The sequence below is a fragment of the Euleptes europaea genome, chromosome 12 (genome assembly GCF_029931775.1).
Source record: "Euleptes europaea isolate rEulEur1 chromosome 12, rEulEur1.hap1, whole genome shotgun sequence".
Lineage (NCBI taxonomy): Eukaryota > Metazoa > Chordata > Lepidosauria > Squamata > Sphaerodactylidae > Euleptes > Euleptes europaea.
In genome coordinates, this window is record NC_079323.1 from 26,433,737 (window position 1) to 26,455,029 (window position 21,293).

At 40.5% G+C, this 21,293-nt stretch overlaps 1 protein-coding gene across 3 annotated transcripts in view; it reads left to right on the forward strand.

Annotated features, from left to right (window-relative positions):
* NBEA (neurobeachin) overlaps nucleotides 1-21,293 on the forward strand; it is a 433,179-nt gene that overhangs the window by 139,140 nt on the left and 272,746 nt on the right. For all 3 annotated transcript variants that reach the window (XM_056858518.1, XM_056858519.1, XM_056858520.1), the window contains 2 exons: nucleotides 5,587-5,713; nucleotides 9,458-9,585. In XM_056858518.1, the coding sequence (XP_056714496.1) occupies nucleotides 5,587-5,713; nucleotides 9,458-9,585 (255 nt within the window). The remainder of the gene's footprint in view (nucleotides 1-5,586; nucleotides 5,714-9,457; nucleotides 9,586-21,293) is intronic.

The following is a 21,293-nucleotide window of genomic DNA, read 5'->3' on the forward strand; positions in this document are numbered from 1 at the left end:
GCTTTTTCTTATTGAAGTAGGATGCACAAAGTGTGGAATGAGATTGAAAAGAAATTCAATACTAACTTTTCAGTGGTAGAAAATAGAATGCCTAAACAGGAGAGAATTACCAAAGACATTCTGAAAGTCAATGCGATACTCAAAATAAATAAAAAATATAGAAATTTACACTGAATAAGCAAAATATGGATTTTACATCTGAATTAGAAAATAAACTCAGAAACAAATATAAGTAAGGGTGTTGGTATCTCACTTAAGGGAAAAGCCAAGAATAAACAAAAGTTCACATTTTGGCCAGCAACCAGCCAGTCAGCAGCAAAATAGCACGAGGCGGCAGAATTAGAATCTATACCTCACATACAGTATACGCCTGTGGGTGTCATGGTGCCCGTGGACACCTTTCCTGGTCCCCTCCAAGTGTTTTTAGAAAGTAGGTGAGGTCTGGTGAGGCTTTTGCCCTAGTAAAGCAATGTGATTCTGATTCGCCATTGGAGATTTGATTGGCTGTGCAGTTTTTTAAAAACATTGCTTTGGTAAAAGCTGCCAACACACTACAAGGATCTTAACTGTGTGACTGAAGGTTAGCTACGGCAGCCATTTTGTGGCTGGCTCTACCTCCTGCAACAGCCATTTTGTAGCAGTCATTTTGTGACTGTGCTCACCAACCTGTTTCAGAATTCCAAAGGTGTGTGCAGGCTCAAAAAGGTAGGGGACCCCTGTTATTATATTCATACCTCAGAATTTAATGTAAGATTGCACTTCTGCTCAATCTAGAACAGCTTCACGTCTGTTGTCATGTTTGAGTTGTCCCAAAACCAAGAATGTCATCACTGTGTTTGAGCATCGCTGCTAGTCCAGACAAGGTTTCCCAGATTATATTCTGAAAAATTTCGGCAGCAGAAGAGATGCCAAAACTCAGCCATTTTTAACACTGAAGACCATCATGAGTGGTGAACATGGTGATGTATCTGTATTCTGGGTGTTCTGGTTGGTGATATCCAGCATTAAGATCGAGTTTGGATAATATCTTTGCTTCATTCAGTTCTTTGATGATGTCATCCACTGTAGGTGTGATATGATGTTCTTGCTTTATGGCTTGTTTGGGCAGGCGCATATCCCCACAGACTCTAACTTTTCCTGATTGTTTGGGTTTGGGAGCAACCACAATTGGTGACACCCATGGGGTAGGGCCTTCTACCTTCTCAATGATATCAAGCTTTTCTGAAGATTCTAGCTTCTCTTCTACTAGTTTTCATACATGAAATGGTATGTGTCTGTGTGGTATAACCACAGGCATCATAGTACCATCAGTGTGGAACTTGACCTGATAGTTTTTCCGTATTATTATGCCACAAGCTTGAAAAATCAAATCCAGACAGGTTGGTTGAATGTTATAGACCAGGGGTCCTCAAACTAAGGCCCGAGGGCCGGATCCGGCCCCCGGAGGGCTTTTGTCCGGCCCGGGGACCAAGGAAGCCAGTCCCCCCTTGCCCCCCTCCCCAGAGCTTTTCTGGGCTTCCTGGCTGTGTACGCACAACTGGAAGCCTCCCTCCTGCCCCAGTCGCCCCCTTCCCTGCTCCCTCTCCAGCCCAAAACCCCTTTCCTGGGCACACAAGGCATCTTGCTGCTTCGCATGCCGCCCGGTTGCCCCCTTCCCCCTCTCCCTCCCAGGCCCAAAACCTCCTTTCCTGGGTGCGCGAGGCGTCTTGCTGCCTCGCACGCCGCCCAGTCGCCCCCTTCCTGTCCTGGCGTTCCTGTTTTGGCCACAGTTGGCAGCGTTCTCACGGCTCGGGCCTCTCTCTCCTCCTGGGGGTATCCTTGTGGCCTGGAGATAATTGTAGGGGCCCCTTGGGGGGGCTGGGCATATCTCCAGGGAGAAGAAAAAGACTTGTGGCCATTTATGCACAGGAGGTTTTGCCTTGGATTTGCCGCTCTCCAGATGCACGTTTTCCCCATCCGAATTCTCAGAACTCAAAAGTAAATCCCCCACCCCACCCCAGGGGAGAGTTTGGAGAACTCGGATGGGGAAAATGTGCATCTGGAAAGCGGCAAATCCAAGGCAAACCCTTCCATGAATAAATGGCCTTGGTTTTTACATGCCAACTTTCTCTACCACTAAAGGGAGACTCAAATTGCCTTACAATCCCCTTCCCATACCCTCCCACAACAGACTCCCTGTGAGGCAGGTGGGGCTGAGAGAGCGCTAACAGAGCTGTAACTTGCCCAAGGACAGCCAGCTGGCTTCGTGAGTAGGGGTGGGGAAACCAACCAGGTTCACCAGATTAGCCTCCGCTTCTCACGTGGAGGAGTGGGGAATCAAACCCGGTTCTCTAGAGTCCCCGCTCCTGTCAGGCCTGTATCTCAGTTACTTTGTTTTGCTTTCGTTTCGACCAAAGACTAAGCTCAAGGACAATCCTGCATACCAAAGCCTGTTTGAAGCTCTGGGAACAGTCCTGGGAACAGCAGCTATGTTTATGTTCTGTAATCACTTGCAAATATCCTTGCCTTTATACTGCTGGGTGTTAGGCAGCGAGCTCATTGCTGTCACCTTTCCTTTCATGCTCTGTAATACCTATTTGACCAGTAAAGCCATCTTCTTTGGACCTGACTGTCTCTGTTGTGGTTTCTGGCTCGATGGGCCAAGAGCTGACAGCTCCAAACTGCCACTCTTAACCACTACAGGGGGAAGGACCGGGCTTGTAAGGAGGATGCTTTTCCGGAGAGCCCCCTCGTGCCGCCGCCTCCTCCCCCGCAACAGTCCGGCCCCCAACAGTGTTTGAGGGACAGTGAACTGGCCCCCTGTTTAAAAAGTTTGAGGACCCCTGTTATAGACCATGTTACAGCAAGGTTCAATGCAATAGCTGTTCCATATCTGAGCAGGTTATCAGTGCCATGTGCTGCAACATAGAAAGTAGCTGTGGTCTAGCAGTCTTGACACTGTAGCTGTGTTTGGAATTATCCACAGATTGGTAGTGGTTGATGCATGAATCTTCATATTTGTCTGTTGTAAAGAGTGTTTGTTAATCAGCATGTCATATGTTTCTCTAGCCGTAACATTTACTGAGGCACCAGTGACTATGAGGATCTCTGTTTCTTGCCCATGCAGGAATATTTTGCATCATGGTTATACACTAGTTTCATTTTGTGCCTTGTACACTGAGGAGATGGTAAAAATATAGAGGTCACTTTGTTTTTCAGTGCTGTGGTGCTCATGCTCCAGATTCTTCAGTTGGGTCAGAATCAACTGCATTAATAGTCGATTGTGCCTTTGGATTTTTGTATTGGGGTGCTGTGGTAATTTTTCTAAGTTATTGTCTTTGTGATCTACAGACTGGAGCAAAATGGTTCAACTTGCCACATTTGTGACAAATGCTTCCTTTGTCTGGACAGGCATGTTCTTGGGGGTGTTGCCTTCCACAATAATAGCATGAGGTGCCTTGTCTGTTTTTCTCCCTCTCCAACATGGGCTTAACAACCATAGCTGCTGCTTCTTTTCTAAAAGTAATGCAGCACATGGCACTGATAACCTGCTCAGATATGGAACAGCTTCCATTGTCTGGGTTTGTGTCTGCTGTCTCAAAGGCACAACCTATGTCTAAGATCTTAGGGAGTGTCAGTTGTAGATCCCTCAATATTTGCCATCTCAGGCAAGGACAGAGGTCTCCCCGTAGCATGTGCGCTCTCACCTCTCTTTCTATGTTGCTGAACTCACAGAATGCAGCTAGGTGTCTCAAATGTGCATGAAACTCATCCATGCATCCTTCCTGCTTCTGTTTAGCCTCGTGAAATTTGCAAATCACTTTGGGGAAAAATACTTTCTTAGCACCTCTTTTGCTTTGCTGTAACTGCCATCCCCACCAATGTCTGGGAGGGTATTAAAAATCTCATATACAAGTTGAGTACCCCTTATCCAGACTGCTTGGGGCCAGAAGTGGTCCATATTTCGGATCTGTGTTCCTATGGTAAGCTGCAGAATGGCAAAATCCCTTCAGTGCTCAGGGTGACTCCGTATTTCATCACCTGCTGATGGTGTTTTTAATAAATATAGTAACTTTATTCAGGAGAAACGAATGAAGGAACACAAGGCCCACCAGAGTCCTTCGTACCAGTTCCTCTAGTCAACTTATCCAGAGACATGAGTAAAACCTGGTCTGGAACTGGTCCAGATTCTAGAATCCTGGAATAAATATAAAACATGGAACAGATGACTGAACATTACAGCTATAATTACATATGTAATATTAGTAGCTACCTCTGATATTATTGTATATGTATGGCAGGATGGCAAACAGGACTTACAGTAGTCATGTTGAACTTTTGGTAGATAGTAATTGAGAATGTGATTCTCTGTGAACCATGGAGTGAGTTCCACTGGTCTAGATAAATCACCAGTAGCTTCATTCCTCCCCCCTCCCCCGTATTCTTAATAAAAGTGGATGCTTTTATTTACTATTTAAATATTTCATAATAAATGTAAGTATTGGATAGATCTCATAGACCATATTGTGTATGTTATGTGCCTTTATCAACTTATGGCAACCCTATGAATTAATGTCCTCCAGAACATCCTGTCATTAATAGCCTTGCTCAGTTCTTGCAAACTGAGGGCTGTGGTCTGTGGTTTCTATTTGCAATAGATCATATTGCATATGATCAGTTACTGGAAAGGGAGGATCAATACAATTCTCAATGGGTTTTTTTCAGACCAGACTTTAAGGAGATCACAATCTATTATCGTTCAATCAGTTTGAAATAATTTAATAACTAGACATAGACATTTGTCAGCTCTAATCTACCAACTATTGCTCTCTAAGAATGCAAGGCAGGCTTATGTATTAAAATGGGGGAAATCTGTTGGTATGGTTTTCCCCTTTAATATCTGGTAATGTATATGGGAGTGTATAAACTTTCATATAATATGGGTTTATGAGAGAAGTGTTTAAAGATGACATTATGAATTAATGACCTCTGAAACTTCCTCTCATTAACAGCCTTACTCAGGTCTTGTAAACTAAGGTAGAATATTAAGAATTTTAAAAATTGGTGGTTCTGAGAAAAAGCTAAAAAAATAGATTCGGATAATCTAATTAATAAGCTATCAGTGTTATTCTAAAATAACATCCTCAAAATCATATTAATATTAACTAATTAAAATGTAGACTACTTTTTTGTCTGGGTACATTAGATTGGATTCAGACTTCTGTGAATGGTAGAAGTCTGTAGAAATAAGTCTTTCTCTTAAAAACTCATACTGCATGGGGGAACTTCCAAGAAGCAAGATAAATAGGGCAAAACTCAAAACTGTCCCTTTTGTTCAAGTAGAGAAAGCATTAGAGTTCAATTTGTTCTGTTTGCACAAGAGTGTGTGTGTGTTGGGGGTATATTGTACCTAGTTCCTCCTTTCTTGAGCCCCCATGCTGCATTATTATTATGTATTATTCAGGAAGGTCCCCCAGTCCTTACCTACAGGTTTGGCAAAGGGGGTATGTATGTATATTTATATATGTGTGTCTGTGTATTTACTTTAAAAAACTGTGAAGTTAATGCATTGTTTTTCAGACTGAATGTACTCTGTTTTGGGGATAGGTGCAGTGGATTCAGGATCTTCCTCCTCTTCATCATCATCTAGTTTTGTGAATGGTGCTACCAGCAAGAATCTTCCTGCTGTTCAGACTGTTGCACCAATGCCAGAGGATTCGGCAGAAAATATGAGGTATACTTGATAGTTTAGTCTAAAGCTGGGCAGCAGGCTGACCACTGATAATTCCAGTGATCCAACTAGTGCCTGTTGGTTAAGAGATTATTGGAAAGAATGCTGGACCCAGGTAGGTCTTTGTTTCATCCAGCAAGACATTTTGTATACTAATAAGCAAGAGTGTATAGTTGGCTTGGATAGAGATTATTTTCACCTTAAATAAATGCTTTGCATTTATAAATGTAAATTATGTTCGCAAATTTTGAGGTTCAGATATTTATAAAGAAAAAGACCACATAAGACTAATCAACCCTTGGTCTCCAATATCCTAGTCTGACTCTCTAATTACTACAACACATTGGGTTTCAGCTTTTCCTACTTTCCTTCTCCTGGCAGCTTATCCCTGGTAAAAGTCTGGCCAATTTGTAAAAGTGGTTCAGTAGCTAGTTGCTCAGGTGAGTTGTGTGGTGACCACTGCTAGGCCAGGCTAAGTTGCACAAGTTGGAAGGAATCCGTCACTGGGCGCAAGTGAGTTATGTGACATCAAGTTGTGTCATTGCTACACCTGGGTGAACTGCTCAAATTGCACAGTAGCAAGCTGCCCAGTGGTTGCTGCTGGGCCTGACCCTGATGAATCCTTCATCCGGAGCAGGAGGGGGGGGAGCAGGAGTGGACTGGGAGGTCAAAGTATGCATGGAAAGGGCATTGCCACCTCCCATTCCCTTTTACTGGCAGAAGCCAAGGCTTGATGGCTGGCAATATTGTTGTGGTTGGCTAGCAACCCCCACGAAGGCCATTGAGGGTATCATTTTCTTAAAGCTCAGGCACAGCTTTTCTTATTTTGAAGGGTTTTATGTCCCCAGTGCCTTTTTTTGTTTGTTTTCAAGACTTCAGATTTTTCTGCATGCTTAGAGCTTTTCTCAGAGTTATAGAAAGCTCTGTCACATCTGTTCATGGCTCCAGTCTCTGGAATTAAGTATCCACAGATGGGGCCAAGTTAAGAATTAAATATATTGTTGATGTTACAGAATCATTTTCCGAAATAGCAACAATCATATGAATCACTGTGCAATCATGGAGAAAAAGGAAAAACTTTTTAGTTTCTGCTCCTCAGTACCTAAACAGTACCTTTTCAAATTCCAATCTAGTCTAATTTCCTCCCCTGCTGAATCCATGTTGGCAGTGATTCCCGTGGAATAATTGATTATTCTATATACTTGTGAAAGGGAACACAATTTGAATAATTGGAACATTGCTTTTAATTTAAACTATTTCCAAAGATATATGTTCTGATTCTGCATTGTGCAAATTGAGGGGGGGATAGAGGTGCAGATTTTTCCCTCTTCTGATGCTTGTAAAGCTATTTCTTAGAAGCAAAAGATGAAAGGAGGATATAATCATCTTCAAATATCTACAAGGTTGTCATAAAGATCAATTTTATTGAGGGTAGGGAAAAAGGCAGTAGAGTTAGGTCATAGGAAGGTTAAATATTTATGATTATCTTCCTGACAACAATCGATCATGTTGCTTAGAAAAAATATAGAACCTTCTTCATTGAATAATTGTAATAGGACACTGGGTAAATACCTCCTGAGTTGTTCAATATAATGGATTCTGCTTCTGTGCACAGGGAGTTGGACTATATGACCCTTACTGGGGAACTCTGTAATTGTATGATGTATTGCATGCATTGATTTTTTCCCAATAAATCCTAACAGAATCTAAGATTTTAGGAGGGACTTCAGTGGCCAAGTTAAGAGAATAGATTAATATTGTCTATACTTCTATTAGACTCAAAGAATGTGGAAGAGTAGATGACTAAGGGCAGATGGTTAGTTTCCCCTGAGAAAAAAGGAGGGGGAGAAACTTCTAATAAAAGAACGAAAAAAGTGCACAGCACCAGAGGTTGCAAGGCGTTTAACAATTTGTAGCTACTACAAAAACATACAAAATAGTTGTGACAAAGGAATTGTGAGACATGTATTCCAGTATCTCTTCTTTGGACGGTAATCTTGGGTTGCAACAAACAAAAGTATAACTACTCCAAACATCACATGATACATAGATATAACTTACTTACACCTTGGTGCTGTGCACTTTTTTAGGTCTATTTTACCCTGAGATACAATACTCTATGTAAAGTATCGTTGTTAAAACCTGCTCTTGTGGTTCTTAGCTGACTTTATTAAATCTGTCAGGTAATCCATCTGAGCCTCTTGTCTCTAAAAATATAAGCACATTGCATACCTAATGTTATCCTTGCTTGCATCTTTATCTGGGGGTGTGGGGGTCTTTAAAAAATGGTTTAAGTTGCACTCTCGGTTTTTCCCCCGTCCATTTGGAGCTTCTTTTTCTCTGTTTTTTGGGTATACAAACAGTGGTGTTGCTGTGGGAATACTGAATTAATTCTTTTCTTTTGAATGTTGGATTGAATTTATTTACTCATTAATTTAATAAGTGAAGATGTAATTTCCTGGTTTCTATGTGATCAACAATGTTAAATAGAGGACCTTCCCTTAGGGTCACACATATTTTGTTCTAAAACATATTTTCCTATTTCATCATCTAAAACATTATTTGATTCCGTTGAATATCTTGTTTCATGGAATGTACAGAGATAAAAGGGTTCCCCCCTCCTATGACTTCCTTATTGCTGAGTTGTGTTTTGTTTAAATAGCAAAAGCAGTTACTTAATTCTTAAATGCTGAAAGCCTTTCCAATGTCTCTAGAGATGAATTAAAACTACAACACAGACAGAAAACTCCTTTACACGAGGAGATACTCCTCATTCCTAGACCTCATGATCTCATTAAATGTCAGAAATGTTTAGTTTCTGTAACATCTCAATTCTGAAGCATTCTATTTTTCATATTTTAATAGGCACCTTCCCCAAACTATTTGTATAGAAACATCTTCTTGCTGGAAACCACGAACTGGTGTAGAATACTTCTGCAGCATCCAAGAAGCTGCATTACAGCCCAATTCTAATGGGGGGGTAGTTGTGGCGCTTCCGGGGATGGCACAGCCACACCGCCTCCTGAACGGCTTGCTGCCAGGTGCAGCAAGCCAAAAATGTTAGTTTAAAGAAAACCCTGTGGAATTTTCCTTAGAGTTTCATGGGGCTATGCCTGCCTTTTTGCAGGTATAACTTGCTGCCTACAAAAAGGGGCTGTTCCCAGGCTTGAAAGGGTTTTGGGAGCTGACTAACATTAGCTCCACCCCCGGGAACGCTTCCTTTGATGTTGGCACAAGCTTCTGTGCCAGGAAAACACTGCTGGCGAGGCTGCGCTGGTGCCTGAGGCTCACGCTGCCACACAGCTCTCCAAAGCCAGCATTAAGTGCCCCGGCAGCAGGCAGAAGTGGCACTAACACTGGCGCTGGGATCATGCTGGCTCAAATCTCCTTCCATCTCCCGCCCCCCATTAGTATTGGACCGCTCAGCTTCAATATTCATCAGTTTGAGGAACAAATATGTTTTGCTTGGATCAACAAACAGAAACAAGCAATTTGACTGAGCTTTCACTGTTCCTCTGAAATATTTGAAGAACAGATTATAAATGGACTTCCATTTGTTTACCATATATAAAATATTACTGTTCAGGGGTATGAACTGTCAGATTGTCTATACGAATGAAGCTTAAATGAGAATTTCAATCACTAATTCTACTAATTTATAGTCAGCTTGAAGAAAATCTTAGGGACCACTGATAAGTTATGGCACTATCACGTACATTTCTTTCTCTGGTTCTTTATTTACTACAGCATCACCGCAAAACTTGAGAGAGCTTTGGAAAAAGTGGCCCCTCTCCTTCGGGAAATCTTTGTGGATTTTGCTCCTTTCCTGTCTCGCACATTGTTGGGCAGTCATGGACAAGAGCTTCTAATAGAAGGTAATTGGATAATTCTGAGTTTTAGAATTTTAAAAATGCAAATGTGGCAAGTGAGCCGGTTTTTCATTTTCAACAGAATTTATATGTATTGATACATTAAGAAACAGATGGATACAACAGTAAAAAGGGAGAGCAGCGCCTCCTTTAAATGAGTAGGCTCTGGGTTTTTTTTGTCTAATATTGGAAAGACAGCAGATCTTTGTCCACAGTATTTTTTTTTAACTGAAGGACATTCATTGTACACCCAATTATACCATTTTTGGCATATTTAAACTGTCGAGCTAAGCAAGCAAGCTCCTTTTTATGCATTTCTGGATTCTGTATCAGGCCAGCAAATCATTGGCTTGTTCTTTTTATAGCCCATGATGTTTTCACAGCCAAATCGATTATTTCAGATGATACAAACATGAGGAATTAAAGACAGGAACACAAAGAACTATTTTAAAAAGAGAAACCTTGAATTTTTTTTTGAAGGAATAAAATGTTGCAAAGTGTTTGCACTGCCACAGACTTTCATTAGAACAGTTCTACAACCTGCTTTCTATGTAAAGGTAAAGGTCCCCTGTGCAAGCACCGGGTCATTTCTGACCCATGGGGTGAGGTCACATCTCAACGTTTACTAGACAGACTTTGTTTACGGGGTGGTTTGCCAGTGCCTTCTCCAGTCATCTTCTCTTTACCTCCAGCAAGCTGGGTACTCATTGTAACAAACAAATAACCACCCCAATATCTGCTTGAAAATAACTTCTTAGTAGGACCTGAGATCATTCTTTTAAAAATATATATGAAAATGAGCATTTTTTGTGGGATGACCCCCCCCCACACACACTTTTCTTTATGTCAGTTACCAGATATCTAGATATCCGTCTAGACATTAGGAAGAATTTTCTTAGAGTCATTCCTCAGTGGAACAGGATTCCTCGGGAGGTGGTAAGCTCTAGAAGAGGTTAGATGGCCATCTGTCAGCAATGCTGATTCTGTGACCTTAGGCAGATGATGAGAGGGAGGGCATCTTGGCCATCGTCTGGTCACTAGGTGTGTGGGGGGGAGGTAGTTGTGAATTTCCTGCATTGTGCAGGGGGTTGGACGTGATGACCCTGATGGTCCCTTCCAACTCTATAATTCTAGATACTGGACTTCCCTCTACATTAAATTCTACTTAAATTTCTGAGAAAAAATAATTTAATTTTTTCCTGCATGGAAATATTTCTGCTTAATATTATGTATGTTACATAAAAATTAGCTTTTATGCTGTAAGAATTTGCATTCCTCTTTAGATTAAAATACTTCAGTTTGTATAACTGAAGTCCAATTTTTAAATAAATTCTTTTTCACAAACTGAGTCATCTTTTCATTCCTCTCTGTAAACTTTTGCTTTATTTTAAACATCTTCAATTTTTTTTTTTTACTTTCTTTGTTGCAGCATTTCAAATATATGGACATAGTTTTTCTCTATTTTAGAAAGTAACAAAAAAAAGTGTGTTCTAAGGCAAACCTGGGATTCTCAGAGTTTTGTGAGAAGAACATGTGCTGAAATGGGAATCTCAGTTGAGAAGACGACCGCTTTTGGTGGCATCTGTCTTACAAAGCCACATCCCTTCATATGAGTTAGGCACCAGGTGGTTGAAGTTCTGTACTGCTGCCCACAGCTACCAAGCCAGTGGGACATGTTGCACTTGATCCAGCGATTTGCAGTCATAACACTCACAGGTCTCTCCCTTTCCCCAGCAGTCCTTTCCAATCCCAGGAAGGTTTGTTTCTGGGGTTGTCCAGGAAGGTAGGATGAAATTTCCCTCTCTGAAGAGGAAGGGAGAAGGTGATTATGTACCTTTCACCCTCCCCAGCGCAGTCCATCAACCATTGTGGCTGTTAGCCCAAGTGATCTCATGACCTCAGGAATGAACTTTCCTGGAGTTGGAAAAGACTGCTGGATGGGGGTGTTAAGGATTTTAACTTTAAACCATTCTTTAGAATACAGTAAGCCCAAGAGTTTGGTTTTAGGTCTTTGTGTACATCTGCAAACATGTGTTTTTTTTCCACTGTTTTGCTAACTTACAGTTTTCTGCCTTGAGAGGAACAGCATATGAATCAATGGCTTCGTGCCCAGAATAAATCCTGAAACAAATGGAACAGAGCTGTGTGACAGTGGTCTTGGGTATTTTCTTTCCTGACATTTCGCCCACAGCTGTGGCAGGCATCTTCAGAGGAGTAACATTGAAGGACAGTGTCTCTCCTCTGAAGATGCATGCCACAGCTGTGGGCGAAACGTCAGGAAAGAAAATACCAAGACCACGGTCACAAGAACCGATGAACTCTGACCGTGAAAGCCTTCGACAATATTTTAAATGGAACAGAGTTTGCAACAATTATTCTTTAAAATGCTCAGGAAGTGCCTAACATTATGCCTCCAGAGAAAACAAATTAGATGGTTTTTAAAGTTACGTGAGGCTTATGTAATTATGCCTATTTAAGGTAGCCACACCCTAAAACCCCTGAATCTCTCAAATCTGAGGGGCAGTGAGACTAACAGGGAAGGGAACATGGGGACAAACCACAATTATCAGTGACCTCTGCTATCAGACGACTGGATCCAACCTATTGCTCCTTTAATTTTCAATGACAAAAAAGGAAGATGAAAAAGGGTCCAGTGATCAATTTTTTTCATATAGATATCAAAATGCCCTCCACTCTTACCTCCTTTCCCTTCCTCCCATATTTTATGTTTTTATTAAAAGTTCTGCTAGTGGTGTTTTCTGGATAACTGTGCAGGAATTATATTAACATGGATTTTTAAAAATGCATTTAGAGCCCAACATGAAACTTTAAAAAGCATATTTCAAGTACTCTCCAAAATTATTATTTTTCTCAGTGGAATTTATTTAAGTTTATGAATATACACACTCAAGTCTGAAGGTTCAAGTAGTAGCATCACCTTCCACAATCACATCAGTATCGCTTATCAGCCTTATTGGGTTCTTTCATATATCCATGCTTCTGTAACTATCCATGCTGATCTATACTTCTGTAACCTCATGGTTGGATTACTGCAACACTCTCTATATGGGGCTACCCTTGAAGACGACCCAGAAACTACAACTGGTCCAGAATGCAGCAGTCCAACTGTTGTCAGAAGCTAGCCGCTGGGAACATATGCTGCCCATTTTGAAACAGCTACACTGGTTGCCAGTCTGTTTCCAAGTTCAATTCAGGATGCAGGTTAGGACCTTTAAAGCCCTTCACCACCTGGGACCCACAAATTTGAAGGACCATCTCCTTCCATGTGGCCTTCTGGGCCAACTATGGTTGTCAGGTTGTCATCCACTTAGGCTGGCCTGTCTGGCAACAACCAGAGCCCAGTGCTGCTGCATTGAATGGGATCCCTGAAGAGGTGAGGGGAGCCCCTTCCTTGGAGATCTTCGGGAGGCGCTGCAAGGCTTAATAGTTTGCCAGGGCTTTTGAGGGTTTTTAAAGGAAGGTATCTTTTAAGGGGGAGGGAGGGTAAGATTTCGGGCTTGTTGTTTTATTTTGTTTAATTGGAAATATTTTTAGCTGTTATTGTAAGCGACCTTGAACCACCAGGAAAGGTGGGATATAAATGTTGTAATAAATAAATCATTCATAGACAAACTTCTATTCATTTGAAATCTCCAGAGTTCAGGCACTTCACATGCAACACTCTTGCTGTTGGTTACAGCATTTTCCACCTCCCCGTGATTGCTTATGTAAAAAATAATAATTTATTCACTGTTAGAAGACTTTAAATCTTGTGAGCTGTCATTAAACAGGGTACAGTGGTGTCAATCTCATGTCAATCACATTGGAAAAGTTTCATTGTGTGTCTCATCCATATCACCTGTGTATTTTAGAACTTCATGGAATAGCCACTTTATAACATGTCATTTACTTGATTTATTGCACAAATGTGTAGAAACATGTAATAGCTAAAATATGCTAAATAAGTACTTTTGTCCATTGACCTGAGACATTGGGATGGCAACTTCTTTAACTGCTTGTTTGAAGCACTTGATGCTTTTCACTATTTACATGACAGCATGGTTCAGATTCCTACTCTGAAATGGAAACTCACTGTGTGACCTTGAGCACTCACTCTCTGTCATCCTAACCTACCTAACAGGGTGGTGGTAATTGTGAGGAGGAAATGAAGGAAGAGAGAACAGTGTTGTAAGCAACTTTGTGTTCCCACTGAGGGCGGAAGTGGGTTATAAATATCTAAATAAATATTCAGTAAAGGAATTTTGTTCCCAATTACTTCAAAAAATGATTTAGAGTAGCTTGCTTTTCATGAGCTCTGCCATTTCCAACTGTCAGAGGTCGCCTCGCTCTCCCCCTGCGTTTCCCTGTGTTTTCAAATTTGAAATAAAACCGGTCTCTCAAAACATGGCCAAATCGCGGGGAAACACAGGGGGAGAGCGAGGCGACATCTGATGGTTGGAAACAGCATGCATAATGAAGACCCGAAGTCATCGGAGGGGTGATGGTGAGTGAAACAACCATGCATAAAAGACGTTTCACGTCTTTCCTTCGTGGTCAGTTCTCTTCACCTGTTGAGCTAGGGTGTTGGTCAACTTATACAATTGAACTGTATCAAAATGCTTATTAAACAATTAAAAAGACATATCTGTAGGCCATGGGTCTTTTAAAATGGCATCATAGTTGAAAATGGAGCTTCCATTTTAAGACAGTTCTCAAATACTGGGAATGAACAGCAGTGCCCTAATTAAGAGCTTGTTTTGGATTTTTGTGTGACTTGACATCCGATACCAACACTGTTGCACTTGATAGACCATTGGTCTGATCCAGCATGGCAATGTTGTGCCGTCTTCCCCAGGTACATTTAGAAGTTCTGTAAAAGCAAATTTGGGTTACCCTAAGGGTAGAATTCTCCTAGGACACTGGCAGTGCATTCCGTAGAACACTTTCTTGGGAGTAAACCTCACTGAATAGACCTGAGTAGGTTTCTGAGTAAATCTTTTTAGAATTGTTCTCTGGGTTTACAGCAGGCCATATAGCAAATCTGACTATTGTTGTGGCTTGACTGTGACAGATCTTTTGTGTGTGTGAAAGAAAATGTGGCTATGTGCACTCTTTAGTGGCCAAGTTCTAGAAATAATATTGCTCATTGCATATTTTTCAAAACTGCCCATCTGCAAATAATGTAGATATTAGATACATAAACTTAAATGTAGACTTCAATATGTCACACACTCCTTTTGGATCATGCATTATATGTTTGATTTATAGTGTGACTGGTTCAAAGAGTTATCTAGCAAAGGGATTTTTGAAAGATGAGACCTCTAATAATGTTCCACAATTTTTGAGGGACAAGCTAATAGCTTTATAACTTTACAAACACTGAAAATATTGCATTTTTCATAAGTGGTACACAGAATGCACTAGTTGTGTTTAAGACTTCATTGTCACAAGAGCAGTTAACAATACAATTTTATATATATGGACTAATTATCTCCATTTTGAAGTTGATGGTTTTTAAAAACAGATATGAAGCAGGCCTTCAATTGCCCTGGCTGTAGAAGTAGTTGCTGCTTTAAAAAGTTTATAAAGCCCTCAAATGAAATGTGATAACACTTGCCTTTTGTGAAATTTATTTTCCATTGTATAGTGGTCTCTTTGCAAGCAGAAACAAGATGTGGAATCTGTTAGCTGTGGACAGCCTCCATAGTTAATGGGACTTGATACATAGCTTGTGCAGAGCTTTCCTTTGTTTTACTTAACACTGACATAAGAGATGATTGCTGAAATGGAATATCTCCATATGGCCTTTCAGTCTTTGTAGTCTCTGGAATCTGAAATGCTTCTGATAGGGAACATCTTGTTCAGTTAAATGTACCTGAAGAGGTGCCACCTTATGTTAAGTATGCCAACAGTTTTTGTTCAGGGAAATGATTAAATGTGAATAAAGAAAGGTCAAAGAGATGTTCACAATCGACATTCACATCTTTACATTCCAGTGGAAGCAGTGCACAGGGTCCTGACAGCTTCTGTGCTTCTTGGCAGAAGATATTGTTTGACAGAAGAGTTAGGGACCTGCTACGCAGGAGGAAGTGAAGAACAGTTGGTAAAGCAGGAACTTTTTATCATTTGGCCACAGCACAATCTGTTTTGAACATCTGCCTGGTGTGACTAGAAAGAGCAATCTCTCTAGTGCAAGCTTCAGTGACTCAATAGCATCTGATATTTAAATAACTTCTGATGTTTGAATAATAAAACCTAAAATTTGAAAAAAATATTGTGTTCTCAAATTTTGTCTTTATTTTAAATTATTAGTATTACTTAATCTAGAGTTGTTTGTGAAGTGATATCCAGTCCTGAGCTGATTTAGTAGTTAAAAACAACAACAACCTTGAAAAACCCCATTACAGATTAATAAATGGCTCATATGAGTATGCCACTCTCTTTGTCCCCTTGGATATTAATATATCGTATTCTTTTTCTTCCAGTTTGCCATTGTCCAGTCTCACAATCAGGTTACATTTAGAGTGGAGAGTATGCTGACTTGCTTGACTTTTTTTTTTTAATTTGAAAATGTGCCCATTATTTAATAGGGAAGAATAATAGCGAAAATTAAAATAACAGGAGAGCGTGGGACGAAGAATTTGAAAATGGTGTGGCAAGAAAACATATTGGTATACATTTTTAAAGCCCACTTGTATAATGATCAATATCAATAATGAAAATAGAATAAATTAAGTACAAATTCCATATGGATAGGCAATAAGAAAAATTCTTGACTAAATCAGTGTTAAATTACAGCCATTAAGGTCCTTAAAAGGTTGAATTATTTTCAGAAATATCACCTCTTCATTTTGCTGGAACAGTAATGGAGAGAGTGAATCTCTAAAATAGATGCTGGCAAATTATAGCCTGAGAGTCACATATAGTCTACTTTAGCCCACTCAGAGTGACAATGAATTTTCTTGAGTGCTTTGTACAGAGTATCTGATTTCATTTATTGATATTCCTTTTACACCTGAAAGCACATGCATGTCCTGCACTTATGACATTGTGCTGCATAAAGGGCAGGGCTGCATCTTGAAACGCAGCTGTATCTCCTAGACCTGACAGCAGCGAAGTAGCAATGGTGATAACATCTGGCCCATACAAAGGAAGCATGAATAGCTACATATTCAGACTGAGACCAAAGCTAAACAAGATGCAGTGAAATCTGTGATTGGATATCCTGAGAATTTTTAAATTGGTAAACAGAATCTTCAGGATACACCAATTCATATCCAGTCCATGTGGAAGAGGGGTTAACTCTTCTGCACACCATTTCTCCAAATAGTCTCCCAGAGCTGCTTTTCACTCCATTGGGGTATCATACAGATAACCATAATGTTGCCATCTCCCTTGGGTCAAATGGGATCTTTGCGGAGCCTTTTTGGGCATTAAACAGCACAGACCTTTGTGGCCCTGATCTGAATTGTGTATATTTATGTTTTTACCAATAAAAACAATTGGGAGATCCAGTATAGGCAAGACACTGGATTCTCCAAAATCTCTTTAGTTCTGAGATGTTCACTTATGCTGTACTGAATTCTTCCTCACAGAATTTTACAGTACAGTCCTGTTCAGTGACTATAGTTAAGCCATTAATTTCAGTGGGATTAAAGTGGAGTAATTCTGCATAGGATTGTACAATCAATCAGAACTATAATTCTGAACTATCTCAGAACTATATTCGTATTGATCTTCAAATGTTTCATTAAAGCGACCTGGCCTACTGTGTAGCTCAGTGGAATAAATTAGTTGGATTTAAAAAATAAATAAATTCCAGATAGGAACAAATACGCCATATTCAAGATAGGCAATCTATAAGAATATCATGGGATCAACAGCCTGTGAGAGGTCCAAGAAAATCCATAGTCACACTCTCCCTTTCTGCTAGTGAAGAACATCTAGTAGACCTACTGAGGCTGTTTCAATTCCAAATCTGGGGCAGTAACAGATTTAGAAGGGTCCTTATTTTTCCATTTTATCCAAGAATAATTGTAGTTGGGCAGCTGTCACCCAGCCAGTCACCTTCACAACAACAAAAGGCTAGTTGCCAGATGACAATTGGACTCTCAGCTTCACCTCCCTCCCAGAGTCGTATCTGCGTTTGCTCTGTTGCAGCAAAATCATTAAAGAATTTGATGCCACCTTTAAACACATAGGATTGAGTATAAGTGTAATATATCAAACCATTAAATTCTTAGAAGAAAGGTGGTGTAAAAGTATAAGCAGAAATAGAAAACACATGTTCTTCTGCTTCTTAAAAATTTTAGTGAGGAAATGTTAAGCTTTCAGCCTGATTACAAAGTTCTGTGGCTTAACAAATGCCACGTGTATAATTACCACAGTCTAATATGGTAGACACCAAATGGGTACTCTTTTTTTGGGGGGGGGGGCTATCCTAGTCAGTGTGCCTGTAGCATAGGTGGCTTTAAAGGAGAATTAGACAGATTCATGGAAGATAGGTCTGTCATTGGCTACTAGTAGTGATGACTAATGGGAACATTCATAGCTAGAGGCGTTAAATGTCTGCATACCACAATGTGCTAAGAAGCATCATCAGGGGAAGGCCTTGCCTTCTATGCCCCATTTTTGGCCTTCCAGAACAACCTTTTGGTCTATATGAAACAGGCTGAGAGCCACCATGGTGTAGTGGTTAAGAGCGGCGGATTCTAATCTGGAGAACCAGGTTCAATTCCCCACTCCTCCACATGAATCCTGGATAACCACAGTTCTCTCAGAACTCTCTCAGCCCATGCAGAGTTCTGAAGAAGTGAGCTGTGGCTCACGAAAGCTCATACCCTGCCAGTGTTTAAGGTGCTACTGGACTCTTGCTCTTTTCTACTACTGCAGACAGACTAACACGGCTACCCACTGTGAATTAAGCCCATGCAGAGGCAGGCAATGGCAAATCACCTCTGAACGTCTCTTGCCTTGAAAGCCCTGTGGGTTCATCATGAATCGGCTGTGACTTGACAGCAGTTTCCACCACCACCACATGAAACAGGCTGCTGGACTAGTTGAAACACTGGCCTGATCTAGTAGGGTGCTTCTTATGTTATTATGGAATAATAGTTCAATAGTTCCTTTGGAAATACACAGAGAAGGAAGCATTTTGCTCTTCTCATAGTAATAATTCAATTGATTCCAGTTCAAATAAAGTTTTAGATAAATTCAAACTGAAATTGTTGAAAGAAAATTCTTCCCAACCTTGATAAAGTCCAGATGAATTGGTGATGACATCAATTTAGACTTCCACTCACATTTTATTAATAAAAAATTCTGAACTATGATCTAGTTTCATAAAACATCTTAAAAATTGATTTTATCAACCTCCTTGTTATGTACTAAAAGTTTTAGAAAGAGATTGGGACCCTGGTTAATACTGCAGACACATCTTCAGTAGATGTTAAAACTGTATTTTAAGATGAACATGTCTGAATAAGAAGACATTAAATCATTTAAAGGGAAAGTGATAATAAAGGCATTAATAATCATACATGAATGGAATTACGTGCTGGACAATAACATCTGTATACGTAATTGTATCAGATAGGATCAAACCTTCCCAGTGAAGATCAAATTTACCTGTTGTTAATTATTTGCTATGTGTAAGAATCCCTGACCTGGATTGTTCAGGCTAACCCAATCTCATCAGATCTCAGAAGCTAAGCATGGGCAGCCCTGGTTAGTATTTGGAAGGGAGACCACCAAGGAAGATCAGAGTTGCTACACAGAGGCAGGCAATAGAAAACCACCTCTGAACATCTCATTCCTTGAAAACCCTATGGGGTCTCCATAAGTCGCCTGCGACTTGATGGCAAAAAAAAGGTCTAAACTAGGGTTGTAGCTAGATTAAAAGTCTGCTTTCTGTGCCAAAGTTGTTTGGCAATCAATATGGCTCCAGGCCCAATATAAAATGGCCCAAAATCATATGCACAAGAGAAAATGTTAAGTACATCAGACGCAGGAAAGGAAACCATATAGAAGCAATGATCCTGAAAGCTGACACAGTCATAAAAGGGTCATTGGTGGTGGGGGGACAAAATTTTCCCATGCTGGTTTATTTAGAATATTTCTGCATTGCCTCTTCAGAGTCCTGCTTAAAGCAGCTTTCTGTTAAAAACCACAACATTAATACAAGAAGATAGACATAAACAGCATAAGAACTATCCACTAATCTTAAACAGACTATTGAAAAGCTAAGATAACGCCCCTAATTAAAAGCCTAGGTAAAAAGATTTGTTCTAGCTTGGTGCCTAAAAGTTGGTGCCAGGCAAGCCTCAAGGTGGGAGGGCATTCCAAAAGTAAGGTGCCACCACAGAAAATGCCCTGTGTCTAGTTGCCACCCACCTCACCTCTAAAAGGGCGGGCACAGAGAGCTGGCCTCGAGAGGCTGATCTCAACTGGTGGATAGAATGGGAGGAGCCAGTCCTTTAGAAATGCCTGTTGCAAGGCATTTAGAGCCTTAAAAGTAAGAACCAGCACTTTGAATTGTGCCCAGAAACAGATGGGTAACCAGCACAGATCTTTTAGTACAGGGGTGATAACAATCCCTGTAACCAACTCCTGACAATAGCCTGGCTGCTGCATTTGGGGCCAACTGAAGTTTCTAAACTGTTCCAACGGCAGCCCCATATAGAGTGCATTACAGTAATCTGAATGTGACCAGAGCATGGATCACTGGCCAGATCATGCTTTGCAAGGAATGACTGTAGTTGGCAAACCAACTGGAGCTGATAAAAAGACACTACGTATCATGGAGGAGATCTGAGCTTCCAGTCACATACCAGCGTCCAATAGTTACGAACTTGCCCCTTCAGGAGGAATGCAACCCCCTCCATGACAGGTTGCTACACAGTTCCTGAGCAGCTTCTCCATTTATCAACATTGTCTGAATTGAGATTCAGTTTATTGGCCTTCATCCCATTATGTTCTCCAGGCACCCATTCAGGATTTCCACGGATCCACCTGGCTTATCTACGAAAGAGAAATAATGCTGGGCATCATCCAAATATTGGTAGCACCTCACTCCAAATCCCTGGATGACTTCTCCCAGTGGTTTCATGCATATGTTCACTACAGGAGCTTCTTTTCAGATAGGAAAAATGAAGAACAATTACAAATATAGGAGACAAGTTATATTTTAGAACTAATTGGGAAATTTAAATGTAAGAAATGCTAGGGCCACCTAAGAGATCTTAAAAGAGCTCATTTGTGAAACTAGTAACTAAAATATATCTTAGACTTTAACAGAGCCTCATTGTTTATACAAAAACAGAAACTCAAGCAGCCTAAATTGTGTTTCATTCACATCAAATGTAGCTGTAGAGGGGGGATAGGCACAGGGCCTTTGAAAAGTTATAAAGAGGAAAGTGAATTGTGAACTTTAAGCAGGATGGATTTCAAACATACAGCTGAACGTTATATGATCATCACACCTTTGCTTTACCCTGGATATTTACAAGCATGTAAATAGGGGCATTTTCAACATAATCCTTAAGGAGGAGAACAGGTCTATCCATGACAAAAGTTGGCTGAATTTTTTGGAACAATTATTACTTACCATTTTATTCTAATATTGTCATTGTTTCCTGTCACCTTCCATCAACCACACAGAATTTATCACTTCCCCATATTAGCCACCAGGAGGTAGCACACCAGCGTGGTATAGT